General features: G+C 44.3%; 1 protein-coding gene across 1 annotated transcript; it reads right to left on the bottom strand.

The window, feature by feature from the left end:
- Positions 1 to 1,022: 1,022 nt before the first annotated feature.
- LOC139326240 (vomeronasal type-2 receptor 26-like) lies at positions 1,023 to 12,370 on the bottom strand. Its single transcript, XM_070956397.1, has 5 exons — positions 12,148 to 12,370; positions 11,843 to 11,955; positions 4,731 to 4,857; positions 2,817 to 3,673; positions 1,023 to 1,286 (listed from the first exon to the last, which is right to left on the bottom strand). The coding sequence occupies exons 1-5, from the start codon at positions 12,368 to 12,370 to the stop codon at positions 1,023 to 1,025; spliced, it is 1,584 nt and encodes a 527-aa protein (XP_070812498.1).
- Between the last annotated feature and the right edge of the window lie 9,761 nt (positions 12,371 to 22,131).

Genomic DNA, 22,131 nt, shown 5'->3' with positions numbered 1-22,131 from the left:
TCTGCGGCGCTTCCCTCCCGGGCCGAGCAGGGGCTCCGTCTCCCAGAGGCTGCGGGAGGCGGGCAGGGCTGTCCCGGGAGCTGCGGGGGAGAAGCGGACGGGCTTAAGCCGAGGAAAGAAGCTCCAGGCAGCCTGGCCGTTCTCGGGAGGAGCTGGACGGCCCCCGTGGGTCTCCAGCTCGGGGCTCCGGGGAGCCTGGGGGGTTTCTCTCCCTTCCAGGTTGCGACGCGATGGGCCGGGGAGAAACAGCGCTGGCTGCGCGCTTGGCTGCCGGCACTTCGGGGAGGAGAGGAGCAGCCGCATCTCTCGGAATGGGGCGGGGGGGGAGGTGTCAAAGCCCCCCTTTTATTTTTGCCTGACTCGGCGGTGCTTTTAATGCCGCTGCAGACTTGACCTCTCTCCCCTTCCCCTTATCTCAAAGACTTCCCTTATCCCCCCCCCCCATAAGTCGGTCCTCCCCCCTCTTTTTCCGACCCGGCACTCCTTCTGCCAGGCAGCTGCCCGCTGAGGAGTCGGTGGAAGGGCAGCCAAAGGGCTCCGACCGACCCCCTTCTGCCCCTTTGTTGGGCTGAAGATGCCCAGGGGCTCTCGGACCCCCCCCGCCGCCCGCCCCGATCTCCTGCGTCTGGGGAAGTTGTCCTTCTCCTCTCCCCAACTGTAGGCAGCAACCTCTGGAGGAGGGGGGGGGGGCTCCGCCTGCCTTGCCAGGGAGAATAAAGGACGGGGGGGGGGAATGTTCCTTTTCTCCGGGCTGAGTTGGGCCCGGTTCCTCCCCTTCCAGACCTTCCCTGCCTCCGGTCCCTTGGGGAGCTCCTGGCTGACCAGGGACCCCGCGGCTCCTCCTTGGTGCCAGCGGCGGTTGGGGCCATCGGGTGAGCGAATTGAGGAGGGGAGGCTGCCGCGCAGGATCACGTGGCCTCGGTCTCAGGGTCTCAGGGAGGGAGCAAAGAGGAGCAGGGAGACCCCCAACCCCTCCTTCGCCCCCCCCCGCACAGCCCTCCATCCCCAGGAGGCCTGGTGGGTCAAGGAAGGCCATTCAGACGATCCTCCGGTGCCCGGAGGCTGCGAGGGTCCGGAGGGAGAGGAAGCAGCTCCCCGTCGCTTGGAAGGCCGGGCACAGGACGGGGGAGCCCGCCCCCCCTCTCTCTGAGGGTCCCTGCCCGGCTCCCCAGGCCTCCGGCTCTTCTCCTTCCAATGTTGGCGTCCGGGGAGATCCAGCGGCTGCCCCCCCTTTCCGACAGCAGCCCCGCCTCTCCCTCCAGCCTTTCGGGATCTTCCTTGAGGCGCTGCCGGCAGTTTGATGAGACTCTTAAAAGGAAGCGCCTTTTCCTACTCGCCAATTCTGAGAATATGCTGGGTGTGTGTGTGTTTGTGTGTAGTTGATTGGCGGCAGAGCGTGGCGTCTCCTCCGTGGCTGGGAGGTCGAAGGGGTGACGCAGGTGGAGGCTGCCTTCTGCGGCTCCTCTCCCAAGAGCACCTGGGGGGGGGGTAGGCAGCACGGGGCAAGGGCGTGAAGGTCGGTCTGTGTGTGTGTGTGTGTGTGTGTGTTGCTGGTGTGGCTCCTCACCTGCATTGTGGCAAAGGAAGCCCCACCTGGGTGGTGCCTTCTGCCCCCCTTCTTCCCCTCCCAGAGGGAAACTTTCAGTCCGGGATTGGGAAGATCCAGATCCAGAGAAGGGAAGACGGCGGGATTCACCCATTACTCTTGCTAGTCCGTTAGTGGGGAGGGTTGTGTCTTGACCGCAGGGGGGCAAAGGCGGACGGTTAATCTCTGGGATCAGGGATTGGCCCAGAGCCCCCCAGCTGGTGGGATTCGAACCCGGAATCTCTCCATTCCTAGGCTGCTTCTTGGACCACTGGGCTGCCTCAGGCAGCCTCCGTGCAGGGAGAGTTAGCAGCCCCCCTCCCCTCCCCCAAGCTCCAGGCAGGGCGCCATGGCTTCCCAGGAGGTCTGGCTCTGCCCAGCTAGGGAAGCGCCCAGGAGCAACTGCCGAGTCGGACCCGACCGCCTTCAAGTGCAGCACAGAAGAATCAGACGGAAATGCCTTGAGTGGCAAAGACGGCCTGGACTCCCCATGGGGGAAGATGGGGGCCCGGGAGAGCCAAAGGGGACACGGAAGACCGACTCTCACTCCAGAGGGAGCCATGGAGGGCAGCCAAGGGAGCGCAGCCCTGGGGGCAAGAAAGGAGGGAGGGGTGCTTCCGCAGCCACCAGAAGAAGGATCCCATCAATTCAGGGGAAGACCAGGCGGAGCTGCTCGGCTGACGTCACAGCTTTTTGGGGCCACTTTGTCTTCAGTTGCGCTCCAGAGGGAACCCCACGCCTTGCAAAGGCCCCAATCTCCCCCCACAGCCTTGCTCGGCGGACCTCTGGAAGCCAGTTAAGAAGGGGGGGCTGCTCCTCCCCATCCCCTCCTTTTTCTCTCCTTCCTACTTCTCTTTCTTTCCTCGCTTTCGCTTTCTGGGTCCTCGCCCTGTTGGCCGGAGCTTCCGCCTCACCCACTCCCGTCTTGGCTCTCCCAGGAGCCCAATAATATTGCTCAAATTATAAGATGTTCTTGGGAGCTGCAAAATATTAAATTCCTCTGAATGACTTTCACAGATTTCTGTTTAGCTAGATTTATTGGGATGAATAATGCAATAATTCCAGTCATTCAACCATTTCCCATTTCAAAACATACTATTTAAATTGGAATAATTACTGCCTTCTTTCAAATAAAAGGAACTTTTACCATTCTTTAAATATTCTAATAGATTACATCTCATGTTTTCACATTGATTCTGGCTGTGAGCTGCTCCTTTATGTTGAGGTCTGGCCTCAGAAGGATAATGTAGCACTTGGGGATGAAGATGCAGCCCAGCAGACCAGCACTGGAGGCCAGGATGGAGAAGACCTGCACAGCCACCATGGATTTCCCTTTGGTGCTCAGGTAGGTGGGCACAAAAGTCACCCAGACACTGCAGAAGACCAGCATGCTGAAGGTGATCAGCTTGGCTTCGTTGAAGGCCCCAGGCAGGTTCCTGGCCAGGAAAGCCACCATGAAGCAGATGGCAGCCAGGAAGCCCATGTAGCTGAGGGTGACGTAGAACATGACAACGGCACCTTCGTTGCATTGCAGGATGATCTCTCCAGGCTGGGAGTGGAGGTCAGAGTCAGGGAAGGGGGGAGAAACTCCCAGCCAGGTGGAGCAGATGATAATTTGAACTCCAGAACAAGAGAAGATGATGGAGTTGGCCAAGCTCTTCCCCAACCATCTCTTCACTCGGTTTCCTGGTTTTGTGGCCAGGAAGGCCAGCACCACCGTGATGGTTTTGGCCAAGAGAGAAGAAACGGCAACTGAGAAGATGATGCTGAAGACCGTTTGTCGGAGAAGGCAGGTGGTTTTCCTTGGTTGACCAATAAAGAGAGAAGGAGACAAGAAGCAAAGCAGGAGGGAGACCAGGAGGACGTAAGAGAGGTCCCTGTTGTTGGCTTTGACAAGGGGAGTTTCTCGGTATTTAATGAAGATGATTAAAACAAGACCCGTGGTTAGGAAGAAGAGAAGGGCAAAAGAGACCAGGATGATGCACAGAAGTTCTTCATAAGACAGGAAGGTTATAACTTTGGGGATACATTGGACTCTGGCCTCATTTGGGTATTTATCATCTGGGCACTTGGTGCATTTTTTTGTATCTGAGAAAACAAAAAAGCAACTTTCCTTAATATTCTGTCCTTTTATCTTACTAGAAATGCCTTCTTTTGATAACAGCTGATACCAGCAGCATTTTCCAAGAAGTATTTATTAAAGATTTCATTAAAAAGAGTATAAGAATGATTTTTTTAAAAAATGTAGCCAGATATATTAAATTGAGCGAAGTCCTAGGGTGTTAATTATTTCCAGTGTAACATGTAGAATCTTCATAGGAACCTATATTATTAGAGGTTAATAATGAATCATATAATCGTTTTAGGCAAACATCCTGAGTCCTGCCACATGGCATTTAATATCCTGGACTTGGAGGATAGCTGTAGTATCTTGTAACATCTGGAAGTAACCTGGAATTAAGGAGAAACTTCCTATCAGTGAGAATAATTAACCAGTGGAACAGCTGGCCTCCAGAAGTTTTGGGTGCTTCAACATTGGAGGTTTTTAAGAAGAGACTGGACAGTCACTTGTCTGAAATGGTCTTCTCCTGCTTGAACCGGGGGTAGGACTAGAAGACCTCCAAGGTCCCTTCCAAGTTTCAAAGAACTAAGAACTGGGGTGAAATCCAGCAGGTTCTGGAGAACCGATAGCGGAAGTTTTGAGTAGTTTGAAGGACTGGCAAATACCATCTTTGGCTGGTCCCAGAGTGGGTTGGCAATGGAGATTTTGCAATATCCTTCCCCTGCCACGCCCACCAAGCCACGCCCACAAAACCGGTAGGGAAAAATGTTGCATTTCACCCCTGACTCAGATGTTCCTAGAAAGGTGAACTTAGCAGCACTCATCCAAACTAAAAAGCAGAAGAGATATTTCCTCTGCTGTTAGTAAAGCTTGTCCAGTCTGCCACCCCCTCCTCCCATCTCTTTCCCAGCCCCTCCTTCCAAGTCTTTTTGATTTACTTCCGTTTAGATAAGAAATTGTGCAGGTTAAAAAAAACAACAACAACAGGTGAGTTTCAATCTGTCTTTTAACTTGCACTTTCATGAAAAGGTTCTGGATGGATCCAGTTCCACAAAGCCTCCCGTTTTCCTCAGTGTGACCCACCTTCCTGAGTGGAGAAGGTCCCCTCCGGACAAGGAATGCAGTCATAGCAGCAAACTGGCTCTCCTTCTCGAGCCCTCTTGACAAATCCAGGATGGCAACTTTCCACACATTTGGACTGAGGCAGGGACTGAGCAGAAGAAAAGGAATGCCAAAGAAAATACGTTAAGACTCTCCATTCATGGAAAATGGAGGTAGAAATGGATGGAGACAAGTAGCCTCTGGTCTTCACTGAGGTAAATATGAAATCTCTGACTACTTCTAAACAGATGCAGGAGGTAAAACAACTGGCAGATTCTTCATTTAGTTCCTCCCTTTTGCTTTTGGAATTTAACATTACATTAAAGTAATTTTCTATTTAATAAAGTCTAGAGAGATGGAATTGATTTTTTTTAAGTATTATGATATATTCTTATTAAAATAAAATTTACTGTAAAAATTTTCGGAAGCTTTTATTCCATTAGATTTTATAATGTAGAGTAAAACTATGATGAACAATTTTTAGCAAATACAATTCTAGCTGCTTTCAGTACATTTACAATCAAATATCTCACTTCCCTGTTATATGTTTCTGCCACCATTCCTAATAAAAAACTCTGGTTTAAAGTCTATATGTTTCTTTATCATTTTTTCCAACCACATGTGAATTTTAGTCCAATATCTTTTTGCTTCTACGGTATCTGATGACATTTCCAACATTTCTCAGATTTGTCCTTGAACATTCTGGCTATTCTTGTTGGGGGAAGATGCCACCTGTAAGACATCTTATACAATTTTTCTTTATATGCTGTTGACATTGTCATTTTATAATTTTGAGACCACAATTTTTGCCATTTCTCTAAATCAATTCCATAACCAAAATCCCCCCCAATGTGATCATTGTTTCTTTAACTTCTTCTTCTTCCAATTTCACCTCTAGTAAATAACCATACAATTTTTTAATTACATAATCATCAGAACCTGTTAGAATTTTATCTAAATTGGTCAAAGTGTTATGAATACCTTCTATCTTGCAATCTTCATCATATCTAGCATGTATTTGCAAATAAGAAAACCAATTCATCTTAAAACCTTGTACTTCCAATTCTTGATTCGATTTAAGTTCACTCTTTTCATCCGTCAATTCACTATATCTAACAATTTGTTCCCTTCTAAATGTTACTGAATGTGAAAATGCTTCAATTGTTGATACCCAGATTGGGATTTTCAAATATTGTTGTTTTTTAATCTTCTCCCAATTTAATAACAAAGCCTCTCTTATGTGATGTCTTCTAAAATACCCCTGTGCTTTTCTTCCCTTATACCATAAAAAGGCATGCCACCCCAATAACAAATCATGTCCCTCTAAATTCAATAATCTAGTATTTCTTAACATAATCCATTCTTTAATCCAAATCAAACTTGTCACTTGATAGTAAAGTTCCCAATTAGGTAAACCCCCCTCATTCTAACATCTTGTAACAATCTTGATTTTATCCTCACCTTTTTTCCCTGCCAAATATATTTTAACATTATTTTATTCAATTCTTCAAAATAATCTTTCCCCAATCTTCTGGTGGCCAACTGTTTATGATGTTACTTTCCCCGCGTTCTTTTGTAATTATATTTGTATTTTGGTCTGTGACCGCAAATAAAGTTATTATTATCTTTCCCCAATCTAATTGGAATTGTCTGGAACAAATATAAAATTCTAGGGAAAATATTCATTTTGATAGTTGATAGTCCTCCCAATCAATGATAAATGTAAATTTTCCCATTTTGCCAAGTCTGCTCCGATCTGTTGCTTAAGTTTATTATAATTATTCTCTTTAACTGTACTACATCTTGCTGTCAGATATATTCCCAAATATTTAACTTTATTTGTGACCTGCATCTTTGATATTTCCATCAGTTCTTCTTTTAGTTTTATTAGCATGTTTTTTGTCAAAATCTTCATTTTATCTTTATTAATTTTCAAACCTGCTACTTCCCCAAACTCTCCAATTTTATCTATCAATGTAGATATTGATGTTAATGTGTCTTCAAGAATAAAAACCAGGTCATCTGCAAATATAAATTGCAATTTATATTCTTCCTTTCAAATTTTCATTCCTTTTATATCTTTATCTTCTCTAATACTTCTATTTAGTACTTCTAATGTTAATACAAACAGCAGAGGGGACAATGGGCAACCTTGTCTAGTACCTTTTCTTATCTCAATAGAATCAGTCAATTCTCCATTTATCATTACCTTTGCCGTTTGTTTATAATATATAGCTTCTACTGCTTGAGTAAATTTCTTGCCAAAGCCCATCTGTTCCATTTGAAGCAACATAAATCACCAGTTCACATTATCAAAAGCTTTTTGTGCATTCAGAAAAATCAATGCCATTTGTTTTTTGGGGTGGGCCTCATAATATTCCAAAGTGTCCAAGATTATTCTCATGTTGTCTCTAATTTGCCTCTTTGGCAGAAACCCATTTTGGTCCGAATGTATGAAGTTATTTAAATATCTTTTAAGTCTTTCTGTCAGTATTGAAGCAAAAAGCTTATAATCTGAATTTAACAGGGATATGGGTCTATAATTTTTGATTTGTTGCGGGTCGGTATCCTCCTTTGGGATCAATGTGGTGTATGCCTCTGACCATGACTTGGGTATTTCCTTCTTTGTCATAACTTCATTCATAACTTCTAAGAGTGGGAGGCTCAGGGATTCCTGTAGCGTCTTATAATATTCTGCTGGTAATCCATCTGACCCTGGTGCCTTCCCATTTTTTTGTCTTTTAATTGCTTCAGTCAGTTTCATCATAGTTATATTTCCCTCTAGCATCTCCTCAATAGGGATCTGAGGTAAGTTTGCCTTTTGGAGTGGAGTACCACTTTCTCCTCCTCTATATTTTCCTGCTCGAACAAAAGTCGATAATAATCTTGAATAATTTTCCCTTTCTCCTTATCCCCAAATTTACTTTGTCCTTGGTCATCCATTAGTTGTATTATTTTCCTTGATTCTCTCTCTTTTTTCAATTTGTAAGCTAACCATCTACCTGGTTTATTACCATTCTCAAAATAATTCTGTTTAGTGCTTCTAATTTTTTGGGCTAGCTGTTCTTTCTCCATTAATTCCATTTTATGTTTTATTGTGTCCATTTTCATTTTAATATCTTGTTTTTTGTGGAGACTTCTGAAGTTCTTTTTCAAATCTCTTATAATCATCCTCTAATATTTTATTAATTTGTCTTCTCTTGATATTTCTTGTCTTTGTATAGTCCATTACCAAGCCTCTGACATAAGCCTTCATCGTGTCCCAAAGATTTTGCATTGATGTATCCTTCCTATTCTCTTTGGGAAAAAAAGCCAATTCTCTTCCCATTTTCTGACAAAGTCCTTTCCTTTCAATACAGTGTTATTTAAAGTCCATCTAGATCTTTTCCTCTGTCCTTTCCATTTCACTGTCACTGGATTATGGTCTGCCCAAGTATTTGCGTCTATCTCAATTTGTTCTATATTCAAAGTCAATTCCATTGTTGTCCATATCATATCTAATCTAGACCAAGATGAATGTCTATCAGAATAGAAAGTATATTGTCTATTTTTCCCATTTCTGTCTCTCCACACATCCTTTAAGTTTATTTCCTCTATCATCTTAAAAAAAGATTTCGGAAGTATCTTTCTGCTATGTTTTATTATTTTATGCGATTTATAGTCCAATTTCTCATCGACTATACCATTAAAGTCTCCCGTGATTCAGACATTATCCTATTCCAATTCAATTATTTTCATATGCACTTTTCTATAGAAGTCATCTTGATTATTATTTGGAGCACATAGTGCTATTAGGATAGGATACCAACGCAAGATGAAGTTATTAAGAAAATCATGGACTGTGCAGAAATGTGCAAATTGACATTTGAAATTAGAGAACCAGAAGATAAACAATACTATATGATATGGGATTTATCAATGGCTGGATAATAAAACATGGAACTGAAATATGATATATAAAATGTATGTTATAATAAATGAAAATAATTTTGTTTTTTTCTTTGGGATAACTGTTATTGTTAGATAACAAATGAGGTTAATAATGTAAAGATACATATTGGGTTGATAATATGAGAAAATAGATAATTAGTAAAATATGAATCTGGGGATGAAGCACAAGGGAATTATAACCGATTGGCACACTGTTTGTAATTGTAATGAATGATGGATTTTTTTATGTTTTGTTTGTTTTAAAAATATTATTTTTTCAAAAAAAAAACTATGATGAAGAAAGAAACCTCTGACCAGTAAGATCTTGAAAGGTTTCCATAAAACATGGCAAAGCCACTCCACTTAGGTCCCGTCTCTTGAAGAGCTTCCATTAGATGACACCACCTGGCATGGGAGGCCAACCACCCTGGAGACTCTGGGCTTTGCCCCAGTGGTGAAATGTAAAAATTGTTGTGACTGGTTCTGTGGGCGTGGCTTGGGGCATGGCTTGGTGGGGTCATGTGACTGGGTGGGCTTGGCCAATGTTTTTTTCTTTTTTTCCTTTTTAAAGCATTTTTTTAAATACTCGTTCAGGCAAATACGTAGTAAAAAAAATGCTTTAAAAAGTAAAAAAAAAAAAAAAGGTTCTGAGGATCACAGCTTTTTTTACCTTTTAAAAGTATGTTTTACTACCGGTTTGCCCCAACTGATAGTTTTTATTACTACCGGTTTGCCCAAACCAGAGTGAAGTGGTAGCATTTCACCCCTGCTTTGCCCATTTGAAATGGGACTTCAGGCTTTGGAAATCAGAGAAAAGACACCAAAATTTCTCCTACCTTATTGAGCAACTTTAGCCGTGAAAGAGCATCTTGGTTGATAATAAGTCTCTGTCTGTCAAAATACGCCAAAAACTCTTTCTTGGCATCCTCATTGGGGAGAACCAAGAAGATATTGATGCCCAGATCTGCTGTTATCTCTCCATTTTGGTCCAAGTACAATTTAATGCTGGAAATATTCCAAAATTCATTCTTCTCCAGAAAGGGATGAAACTAGAAAGGGAACATCCAGGAATTTGAAAAACAGAAAACTTTATTTCTTATCCCACATTGAATCTTTCTTCCACAATTGTCTCATCTCCAAATATGGTTAAATAGGATACAAATACTGCCATTATTTGTCCATCATATACTGACAAAGCATAGAGAAAATATAATTGACACAATTGGTGAATTATAGGGAACATTCTAGAGCAGATGACAAATAAAATGAAGAGAGGGGGGAAAAGGTTTATTCATAAACTCTTGGAAAACAAGAGGTTGATTCCCAGAAAGCATGGGTTGATCAAGAAGAAAGTTATCAGGCTAATCTTCTCCCTGGTCATCCTGATGGAAAACGCCTCCAGATGGAGAGTGGCTGGCTCTTGAGAATTTGGTCGCTGAAGAGGGAGCCGGGTTTAGAGAGGGGAGAGGCACTACCGATCAGTGCTTAGTTCTTCATCAACTGATGGAAAAATACATATCAAATAGACCTGCATCATTCTACGCCTGCTTTATAGATCTCAAGGCAGCCTTTGATACGGTTCCCAGGACTAAGCTATGGGAGAAGCTGGAAGCTGCCTCAATTGACCACAGGCTTCTTCATCTCTTACCTGCCCTACATACGAAAACATCCCTCAAGGTGAGGTGTGATATGCAGGTGTCCCTCTCGAAGTCAGTTAAAACTCAAAAGGGGGTTAAATGGGGGCATTTTGCCCCCCCTGCTTTTCAACTTTTACATAACTGGCATGGTAAAATGGCTAAACAAACCAAATCACATCCCCCCAAAAATAGGTGACCGAAGCATCGCCCTCCTGCTCTATGCAGATGCCCCTGTGATCCTCTCCAGGACACCAGAAGGCCTTAAAAGAGCCTTGCGAGCCCTTCTCCAGCACTGCAATTACAATCAACTGGGCATAAATGATGAGAAAACAAAGATCAAAAAGGCCAAAACTTGATTCATGGTATCTAAATGGCCACAAAATAGAGCAGGGAAGCCCCTTCAAATCCCTGGGGGTGGCCATTCAGGCCAAGGGTTCAAGAAACATGCAGCTGCCCTGGGCCAAAGATCAGCCAGCACCATTCTTCATTGTTTCCGCACAAAGGGAGGCTACTATGTCCCTGCTGCTATTCAGCTTTTTGTGCCCAAGTCGCTAGCACAGCTCCTTTATGGGACGTTGCTGGGACCTTCAGCTTCATGTTTTACATCATTAGAAGTAGTTCAATCCAAATTCACCAGATCAATTCTCCAGGTGCCACATTGTGTCTCAAATGCACTTCTGCGCCTGGAGACAGGATTGACAGAAGCCGAAGCAAGAATCCGTATAGCTGCTATGGCCCAGCAGCTTCTTATCTGTGGTAGATAAGAAGTCCCTGCAAATTGTCTGAGAGTTAAATATAATAGCAGATAACAGACAGTTTTGAAGATTTGAAATTTAATTTTGTTTTTGATTGCCTGTTAACTAGATTTTTTATTTACAGCAGACAGATGACAAGTCAAGTGGTTGCAAATATATCGGTAGAAGTTTATAATTGTGGGCCTATTTTGCAAGGGGGAGAAATGTACATCTATCAGTATAAAACTGGGGAACAATATATGCGTATGTGGTTTTATCTGTTTTTAGTGCACAATTTTTTTAAAAAATGTTTCATCTAATTTTGTTTTGTCTTTGTAATAGTTTTATTTTTTGAACTTTGTATTTTACCTTTTTGAATAAAATAAAATTTAATGAAAGGAATATCACGTTTCCAGAAACAATATTTATCATCAGCACACACAGAAGGGTGTAGAAAAATAGTAGAAAAATATCTGATTTTTAGCAACTAGGACTTGACTAACAACAGAGTCTCATATAATAATAATAAATTTATTTACGGTCACAGACCAAAATGCAAGCATAGCTACAGAAAAACATAGGAAAAAGAACATCACGAACGGCCGGCCACCGGAAGCCCCGGCTGAGAGGGACCACAGCGCTCTCCTCTAATGGTTACGGCTCTTAGAAAAAATTTTGAGACCTGAGAGGTAGTGTATGAGGAGCCATCCCCTAAACAATACAAGGCCAAATCACTATCATTGGGCCCACAGAAATCTGTCTCTAAGAGAGACATCAAATTAGTCCTGGCTACGTTGTACATGGGGCAGTGTAAAAGGACATGCTCCACAGTCTCAACCTCCACTCTACCACAGGGACATAGCCGCTCGCCCCTTGGAAGCCTCTTGAATCGACCGTCCAGCAATGCTGAAGGCAAGACGTTAAAACGAGCAAGGGAGAAGACTCTTCTATACTTAGGGATGGTTAGAGTATAGAAATATGAGGCCATCCTCAGTCCAAAATTATTAAGTTGGCTGAAGACCAGAGGGGAGCAGGTTTTATTGGCTCTAGCTCTCAGATATTGTAAGTCTATGTCCACAAGCCGTTGGACTACCCTACATTGGGCGTCTTTAAGGCCATAGTCTCCCATGGCATCCCCCGAAAAACCTAACAGGTGGAGTTTCTTCGTCAGATCCCTCTCCCATTGAGACGTATAGGGGTCAGCTAACACCAGGGAGAGGTAGCTGCCAGGGGCTGCCAAAAAGAGTGCCCGAAACCACCATTTAAAGGTGTTGATCCACGCCATGCATTCGACTGATCGAATGCCCAGTTCCAGATACATCGGAGCAAAGCCAACACAGGGAGGGAGACCCAAAAGTTTCCTTAAAAAAGCAGCCTGGGTTCTTTCAATACATTCCTTGAAGCCCTGTATCCATATCGGAATTCCATAAAGAGTTTGGGCCAAGGTTTTGGCTTTGTAAATACGCAGAGCAGAAGGAATAAATTGGCCACCTTGGGTATAGAAAAATCTTAAAATCTGCTGATGGCTACAAAAAGCTGAATTCAGCACCTGGGTTCGGTGTCTAGTCCAAGCACCAGTGTTCTGAAAATGTATACCTAAATACTTAAAATGGGAAACCTGCTTAACAGCATTACCCTTAATAGCCCAGTTGTGTAACTTCCGGGCACTAGAGAACACCAAGACTTTTGATTTGTCGTAGTTAATGGACAAGTGATTCTCAGCACAGTAGGACCCAAATGCAGAGAGAAGCCTTTTCAGGCCAAGCCTCGTCAGTGATAGGAGGACCGCGTCATCAGCATAAAGGAGAAGCGGGATCTTCGTTGTTGACAGCTTTGGGGCGTGAGACTCAATACATCCAATATAAGAGGCCAAATCAGATAAAAATAGGTTAAACAAAAGAGGAGCCAGGAGACAGCCCTGCCTTACTCCACTCTTTATCGGGATAGGGTTAGAGAGTTCTCCCTGCAAACTACACCTGACCTGACTAGAAGTCTGATTATATAGGGATCTAATTAGGAACAACAGACGTCTGTCGATGGAGCTTTTGAGCAATTTTGTCCACAACAATTCCCTTGGGATTGAATCAAATGCTGCCTTTAGATCGATAAAAGCAGTAAAAAGTTTACCACCTGGTATGGTGGCATATTTGTCAACCAGGTGCGCTAGGACAAAGCAGTGGTCCAATGTGGCACAGCCTGCTTTAAACCCAATCTGTTCAGCACCAATAATGTTGGACTCCTCGACCCAGGTGAGGAGTCTGCGTTGGAGATATTTAGCGTACAATTTCCCAATGATAGAGAGCAGACTTATAGGACGATAATCGGCTGGGTTGTTCCTATTTCCTCGTTTAAAAATAGGGACAATAATTGCTTGGTTCCAGGAGGTAGGAATCCTGCCAGAGATATTGATATGGGTAAAGAGTGTTGCTAAAAGAGGAGACCACCACTTGGGATTAGATTTTAACAGATCAGGGGGTATAGCATCAGGGCCAGGAGCTTTGCCTGATTTAAGTTCAGAGATAAGCTCGTTGATCTCAGCATGAGTCACGGGGTGCCAGTCCGGAATTGCAGGGGGCAGTTGTTGTCCGAGTCCGGTCGTGACTATTGAAGCCTGGAAGATTGATCCAAAATGGCTTTCCCAATCTCTGTTGGAAATACAACAGAGAGGGAGTTCTTGATGACCAGGCAGCGAACAGGCGACCATTTGCCAAAATAGTCGGGTGTTCTTCTGATGAATAGAGAGGAGAAGTAGGTCCCACTTCTCTTTTTCTTTAGCCCTCTTTTTCTTAACAATTAGTCCTTTATACTCCCACTTCAGGCGGTAATAGTCCTCAGGTAGGCGTTTATCCCCTCGATTACGGTAGAGCAGGTAAACCTGTCTGATCTTGTTCCTGAGCAGCACACATTCTTCATCGAACCAGGGATTGCTTCTTGGACGATATGGGCCACTTGGCCTACAATCAGCTCCTAGTTCCCTTTGAATACTGTTAATTAATGATTCGAAGGTCGAGATTGCCGCTGAGTCACTGCATGTTAAGGCCTGATTGTATAGGCTAAGACACTCCGGCGATGATAAAAGAGAGTGGAACTTTCTTTCAGTCTTGGGAGACCATTTGATCCTCCTTGCATAAGAGGTCACATAAGGATCCAGTATTTGGGGGCCCTTAGGCAGATGTATATTTGTAAAGAGCCCAATGATTGTGACCAGGGGGTAGTGGTCGCTCTCCGTGAGGCAGTCCACAAAAAAAACATGGACTGCCTGTCTTAGTGGCTGGGAAACCATCACAAAATCAATAACACTACTCCCCCGTGAAGAGCTAAAAGTAAATTCACCCGCTAGATCGCCTGGGGTACTCCCGTTAAGGATTGTCATATTGTGTTGGGATGCTAAGAGGGCTAATTGAACGCCGGCAAAATTTGTTAGCTCATCCTTAGAATGCCTGGCTGAGATCTGGTGTCCTATGGCCTGGCAGATTTCTTGGGAGTAGAGTGCCTCAATTGGTGGGGGAATTTGGCCTCCCAATCGGGCATTAAAGTCACCCCCTATAAAGATGTACGGCGCTGGAAATTTAGTTTCTGTATGGGTAATATAGCTCTCCAGTTCACCCCATTGAGCCTTAGTGTCGGCTTGCCTCACCGTCGGGGGAAGGTAAACGTTGAACACTAGCATTTTACTGTGTCCTCTCTTAATTAGGAGTGCCATAGCTAAGGACCCACTGGGGGGCAGCTCCACTGTCTCCACTTTCAGGGAGGTAGAGACCAAACAAGCTAAACCACCCTTAGGTCTTCCCGACTTGAATTGTTTGGTAGCAGCCAAAGAAATGGCCGTAAACCCTGTAAGGGATATCTTATCGCATGCCCAGGTCTCCTGAAGCAGGACCACATCAAATGACTGAATATAGTTAATAAAATCGGTGGTGCCGCACTTTCTCCCCCAACCTGCTATATTCCATGAAAGGCATCTAAGTGTGCAAAGGGGGGATGCCGGGTTTGCTAGTCATTCTGTATAATTAATTTTTTCCAGAGAGCCCTTCAAATCCGAAAAAATACAGCCGTTATTCGATGGAAGTGTCACCCTTTTGGGAGATAAAGGCAAAGAAAAGTGGAAGGGAGGCGAGCCTTGTTCATGAGGCTGTAGGGCTCTACACGCAGTCCAGTTTATGCTTCTATCGTTCATTGGTTGCTTACCTGGCAAGCATTCGGTGACATCAACAGACGGGGTTTGGAGTAGCCCTGGATCTTCAAGTTTACAAGTTGGACATTCTGGAGGGAGGGCCGAGGGAACTGCCTCTGATAAATTGATGTGGACTCCCTGGGGTCCAGGGGGATCCTTATCAGGTAGTGAAAGACTCCAAAGCTTCGATTTAACTGCAGACAGGCGCTTTATAATTTGGGCCCTTTCTGGTTGTGGAAGTGCGCGAAAGGAGTCGAAAAGCTGTATCTCCTCCAGATTCCAAAAATTGTCTTGAGATGGGATGGTTTCATAGATGGGTGGAATCCCAGAGGCACTAGCCTGAGGCTTATTCACTAAGGAACTTTGGAGGCCCTGGGCTGGTGTCGCTTCCTTTGGGGCCATTTCTTCCCAGCTGATCAGATCGTGACAAACTTCCTGATGAGATGGGCCTCGCTGAGGGGAGAAGATTTGACCAGCTGTAGGAGGAACAGACAAGGTACCGTCTGAGAAGATGCCATCGGGAAGTCTTGCAGGAATGGGTCTGTGTTTGATAGATGGTCTAGTATTAGGGATGGCATTCAAAATTGGCACATTAGTATGTGCTGCTAAGGGTCTTTTGGGGGCTGTAAGTCTCCTGCTGGTCACAGATTGTCGGTTTCTTAAGAGTGGCTTAATCGATATATCTTTGAAGACTCTGCTTGGCACGATGCCGAAAGATCTTAGCAGAGAACTTCTCCTGAAGAATAATTTCGGGGTGCTGGGGTTATCAAAATTAAGTAACACTCTGGAGCAGTATGCGGGGGAGGGTAAAAGTTCAATCTTCTTCAGATCATCAGCAGTCAACCCCAGTAGCTGTAGTATATGACCCCTTGCCAGCTGAATTGAGCCCCAGTAAGGCAAATTGCCATTAATGGGATTAATATTAAGGGCCACCTGTCTTGGCTGTAAAACCAGGTGGCTTCTCGCACCCGAAGTCTCATATAAGAACATGAATGATGGACTGGAAGAAAGATGAATGACACCAAACTTGATATGTATGTTTTTGAAAATGATCTCAAAATCGTAGTTAACTGGGAATAGAATCAGAGTCAGCAGGGAGATGTTCATGGAAAGAAGGTGAATGCAGCCATAAGAATCTTAGGAAGTGAATGTTGTGGTTTGGGGAGACCCCAACTCAAGGACCAGGTCCCCTTGCAGTCACCACGCTTGGAGAAGAATTTGCTGTTTTAGAGCTGAGCCAGTGAAGCAGAGAAGTTCAGTCTCCACTTCATGGATTGTCTGAATGCAGAGACTGAGCAGCCTTCAGTCAGAGAAGCTTTAACTGGGATTCCTGCAGAGAGGAGGGGTTGGGCTAGATGATCTCAGGGTCTCCTCCAAATTTATGAAGGTTGTCATGCCACAACATGTAACTATTGTGCAGTTGTTGCTCTAGCCCCACCTAGTGGCCGGGGGCAGATAAGCCTAACTGTATGGTCTGAAGCCAGACTCCCTTTTCTCTCAGCCTTTGGAGGAGACGGAAGCAGCCGGTTTGACTGAGACACATAGTCATCTGGAGGCCTCCGTCCCTCACACGGAGCATCGCTGGAGAAGTTCCAGCTGCTTCTTTGTTGGCTCTTAGTTAATGCTGCCCATCTCCTATTTATATTTGATTCTCACTCTTTGCACTTCCTCAGTTTCTCCGTGCCCTTTTCTCCCAATGAAACACCCAGATCCATCCCAGGCTCCCTTTCACTGGAGGAGAAGAGGGGGGTTAGCTGCCTGTTGAGCTGCACACAGACCCACCTGCAGTGGGGATGGAACAAGGGAGAAATTCCACCATGCTCCTCACAAACCCACAAATACAGGAATTCATTTAAGAAAGAATACAGCATTTTCAAATTAGCAGAGTTTAATATTAAAATGCCATGGTATCTACTCTTTGGAACCATTATTCCCTGAGTAATTGAATTGGCCAGATCTGCTGAGTTGGTTCCCCTCCTTCTCCTCTGGATTCCTCCTCTAAAGGATCTAAGATTGATGGATCCATATCGGGACCCCATACCTGCCACGGCTGCAGCCTTGGAGACCCCAAGATCTTTTCTCCCTCCTTCCTTCTCCTCCTCGATCTGGAGGAATAAGCGGCATTCAAGGCCTGGGCCAGAGTCTTCACGAGACTGTAATCATGGTAGTGATTTGAGATCCTTTTTCTGTTCCTTTTCTCCTGGGTCTCCAGTGGGGTTTTCTGGGTGCATCTTCTGCGGCCTTTGACAGAAAAGAGGTTCTTTGAAAGAGAACAGCGGAAATAAGAATCTTGAAACTTTTCTTCCACAAAGAAATGAGGTTCAAAGGCGGAATCGATAGGTCTTTCTTTTGGCAGATAACCAAAGATCGAAATACTATGGATGTATTTGAGAAGTCTATGCTTGTTCATTGTATACCCTACAAAACTTGTGAGGATCCAGACTTTCCCTTCAATGGGTCCTGGGAGATGCATAAATGTTTCATGGAAAGGAAGAATTCTGTCCAAAAGGGAATCAAGTTCCATGAAGTGAACAAAGACGTTGACTTGTCTCCACTTAGAGAGGGAATCCCTGAGGGATGCTGTATATCCAGTTGTTGAGAACAGTTGTGATATAACCACACAAATTCCACTCCTGACAAGCATAGGAGGAAAAATCCTCATGAAATTCTCTCCCTTCTCTGTGTCTGAAGCAAAGAGGCCAATCAGGGTCCATCTGAAATGGAGGAGCAGCTGGACAGTTGCTGGGTTCTGGATCCCTTCTTTGTTGAGCATCTGGTGGAAAAAGGGGAATTGACTTTTATCACTCAGAGCCTCTGAAACAATTGTACGACTGATCTGAAAAAGCAATGAAGAATGCTGTGTTATGTTTGGGGTCAGATCAAATCCAAAATATTATCCAACCTGATCCTCATGAATGTATTAGAATCAGGGCCGGATTTTCCTATAGGCTAAATAGGCTTCAGCCTAGGGCCTCAAGATCAAGAGGGGCCTACACAGTGGTGGGATTCTGGGGGTTCTAGGGGGTTCGGCCGAGCCCTTTGTTAAATTGCTGGCTCGCCCGCCCCTCGCCTCCCACCCGCACGGCGCCAGCCTACCGTAGCCAGGGGTGGGCAATTGTGGCTCTTTTACAACCTGTGGCCTTCAACTCCCAGAATTCCTGAGACAGCTGTCTCAGGAATTCTGGGAGTTGAAGGCCACAGGTTGTAAAAGAGCCACAATTGCCCACCCCTTCCCTAGCCTGAGTTCCGCTGCCTGGGATCCACGTGGGCTGCCACGTGGTTCCCCACCGGCTCCGGACGCAAGAGAGCAGGATGGAGAAAGCAGCTTCCACGCCTTCACTCACCCTCACTCTCTGCTCTGTTGGATCGCCAGCCGTTCGCTTACCCCGCCCACTCCCCATCTATTGGCTGCCTCCAATGGCTAGAGGAAAAAAAAACTTCAAATTCTTGCCGCGGGGCTTCAAAGGGCCACCCTAGAGCCAGTGGTGCAGCCGAACCATTTGTTAAATTGCGGGCTTGCCCCGCCCCTCCGCACCACTATTTATTGCCAATAAATAGTGGTGGGCGAGGGAGCCAGCAATTTAACAAAGGGTTCGGTGTTTTTTTTGTAATTTTATTGGCCCCCGGAGCTTCAGCATAGGCTAATTAGCCCTTGCTTAGATCGGCTCCCGACCCCCAGCTGATTTGCTCTCAGCTGTTTTGCTCAGTGCTCTTTTGCTTGCTTGGAAAGAATGCAGATTTTTTTTCCCCTAGCTATACTGAAAAACGAAAGAGAAAGTAAAGCAGGCTGTTGGCTTTGCACGTTGGAAAATTAGGCAGGCAGATTTCTTTTTCCTCACCAAAAAAGGTAGGTGCAAACAACGGGAAATTTAGGGAAAAAGAGGAGATTTTAAAACACAAAAGAAAAAAAAGCTCTATTTAACTAGGGAATTGTAATAATTGAGATACTATTAATTGTATATTTCTGAAAGCAGAAATGGTTAAGTTGTGGTTTGGAGGAATATATGGGGGAAATTATTTGGTTTATTATTATTGGTAAATATAATTAATGGATTTGTAAGAAATTGGATTGCATGGAAATAATTGGAATATTCATGTTCATATTGATTAATATACAAAAAAGGTAGTTATATAACAGAACCTGTTGTTAAAAAAATTGAATCCCACCACTGGTGAAAGGGCCTCATAAGTGGAATAGCCTAGGGCCTCTTTTCATCTAAATCCGGCCCTGATTAGAATAGTTTGTTAATTAGACATTGTTTAAAATATTAAAGACAGAATATTAGCAAGATTGTATTATAACAATGGAAAATAATAAACAAATTAAAAAAACAATAAAAATGTAAATCATATTACTGTATCACCCCTCCAATTTATCACAATTAGATTAACATGTGAAAATGCCAACTGAAGTATTCTATTCCAATAAAGGGCCTATTATAATTTTTGAGGATTGCTGCATCTTTTTTTGCTTCTATATCCCAGATTCTTTCTGGAGGAAATTTTTTAACTTCTTTCTCCAGTTATACAAGAAACAGGCAGACCTCAAAGCCTAAAAAGATTTGTCAGTTGCATAATCCAAGTTTGGTCTTTCATTGAAGTTTTGTCTGTTCCAACAGCCACAATTTTCAGAGTCTGTCAGTTTCCATAAATTAAATTTTATGCCAATGCCCATATTTTCTGAATTTAGACAGCAGAAGTTGTGTAAATTCCCAAATCAGCTCTGAGGACAGCAGCTGGAGTCCTTTTACCCACCCCAAGATCCTCCTCAGAGGCTGAGATTGGGTTGGTTCTGCTGGTGGTTTCTCTCTGAAGCCCCAAACATCAGATTGATGGAAGAACATGGGGGAAAACTGGGCCTCCGATACTTTAATAATTGGGGCTGAAGAAGCTGGAGAGCTATGAGGTTTTCATTTAAGCACCACTTTCACTCCTGCCCTTTCTCTAACTGAGCTCCTTGGATGATGAGGGAGCCAAGATTCAGGCTCAGAGAAAACAACCCCAAGTAAGGAAAGGTGTTACTTGCTCTAATGGCTGACCATCTATGGCTATGATGCCATTTCACAAAGACCATAACTTTTGAACTTGATTGATTAATTATCAGATAATTATTATGACAAAACAATCCAAGTCTTCTTCACAGGGTATACAATTCAATGTGTAAATAGGATAAAATCACATTATCTGTATAAATCAGTGTATTCCAATAGGAATTTAGCAGGCTAAACATGTGTACCTATAACAGAACTTATAACAAAATAAAAGGGTTGGAAGGGACCTTGGAGGTCTTCTAGTCCAACCCCCTGTTCAAGCAGGAAACCAGGCATAATAGCAGTAACTGTGAGAGGAATCCTGGAGTCTTAGTGGACAACCAATTAAATATGAGTCAAGAGTGTGCAGCGGCAGCCAAAAAAGCCAATGCAATCCTAAATCGCATTAACAGAGGGATACGATCAAGATCAAGAGAGGTACTAATACCACCCTATAAAGCCTTAGTAAAACCACACCTAGAATCCTGCATCCCGTTTTGGTCACCACACTATAAAAAAGACGTTGAGACTCTAGAAAAAGTGCAGAGAAGAGCAACCAAGAGGATTAGGGGACTGGAGGCTAAAACATATGATGAACGGTTGCAGGAACTGGGCATGGCTGGTCTAGTGAAGAGAAGGACCAGGGGAGACATGATAGCAGTCTTCCAATATTTGAGGGGCTGCCACAGAGAGGAGGGGGTCAAGCTATTTTCCAAAGCACCCAAAGGCCGGACAAGGAATAATGGATGGAAGCTGAACAAGGAGAGATTCAATCTGGAAATAAGGAGAAATTTTCTGACAGTGAGAGCAATCAACCCATGAACAGAAGTTGCCTTCAGAAATTGTGGGAGCTTCATCATTGGTGGCTTTGAAGAAAAGACTGGACTGCCATCTGTCAGAAATGGTGTAGGTAGTTTAGTTTAGTTTAGTTTTATTGAATTTGTATACCGCTCTACTCCCGAAGGACTCAGGGCGGTGAACAGCCATAGAATAAAACATATAGATACAAAATTTAAAATAAGATAAAACAAATTAAATAATTTGGCTGAACAGATTTAAAACCCCAATAATTTAAAACCAACTTTAAAAATTTCCATTTAAAAAGAGGGAAGACTTAGGTCAGGCCAGCTTGATGAAATAAGAAAGTCTTGAGCGCGCAACGGAAGGTACGCAGATCCGGGATCCTCCGTATCTCCGGGGGGAGCTCATTCCAGATAGTAGGTGCCCCCCACAGAGAAGGCTCTTCCCCTGGGGGCCACCTGTTGACATTGTTTGGCCGACAGCACCCGGAGGAGCCCCTCTCTATGGGTGCGTACTGGTCGGTGGGAGGCTCTCGGTGGCAGAAGGCAGTCCCGTAAGTACCCTGCTCCTAAGCCATGGAGCACTCTAAAGGTGATAACCAAAACCTTGAAGCGCACTCGGAAGACCACCAGGAGCCAGTGCAGCTCACGCAGGAAAGGTTTTACATGGGAGCGCCACGTCGCTCCCGTCCATTTCAGCCTGCATTGCCTCATACCACTTCTCTTGCTCTGAGTCAGGAAGATGCTTGATTTGTGTGAACTTATCAGGAGGAAGTGTAACATTGCAAATCAAAGGCAAGGGTGCTTTTGTCAGTTGCCACAAATATCACTGTGGAGGGATCCCCTTTGTGGCTCTCTTGGAATGCCTAGGAACAACCGTCCATTCTTCTTCCATTTCGTCCTCGTCTTCACCATCGTTGCTAGCGTCAGCATCAGTGGCTTGCGAAGACGGAACATCAGGTTGAGAAGAACTAGTGGCTGGAACATTTGCATGTGAATCTTGGTCATCAGACTGCGAGGCATCAGCAGTATCATCTCTAGGAAAATAAACTCCAGGATCGTTGGAGTGAATCCTGGA

The sequence above is a fragment of the Pituophis catenifer genome, unplaced genomic scaffold (genome assembly GCF_029215685.1).
Source record: "Pituophis catenifer annectens isolate HBS135680 unplaced genomic scaffold, rPitCat1.0.hap2 SCAF_19, whole genome shotgun sequence".
Lineage (NCBI taxonomy): Eukaryota > Metazoa > Chordata > Lepidosauria > Squamata > Colubridae > Pituophis > Pituophis catenifer.
This window is presented reverse-complemented; position numbering and strand designations above follow the sequence as displayed.

Coding starts and splice junctions, on each gene's coding strand:
- LOC139326240 (XM_070956397.1), bottom strand. CDS start 12,370: ATGTATCTGGAACTGGGCATTCGATCAGTCGAATGCATGGCGTGGATC. Junction 4,858..11,842: donor TACACTGCCCCATGTACAAC/GTAGCCAGGACT, acceptor TCTTCTGCTCAG/TCCCTGCCTCAGTCCAAATG. Junction 3,674..4,730: donor GACCTTCTCCACTCAGGAAG/GTGGGTCACACT, acceptor TTGTTTTCTCAG/ATACAAAAAAATGCACCAAG.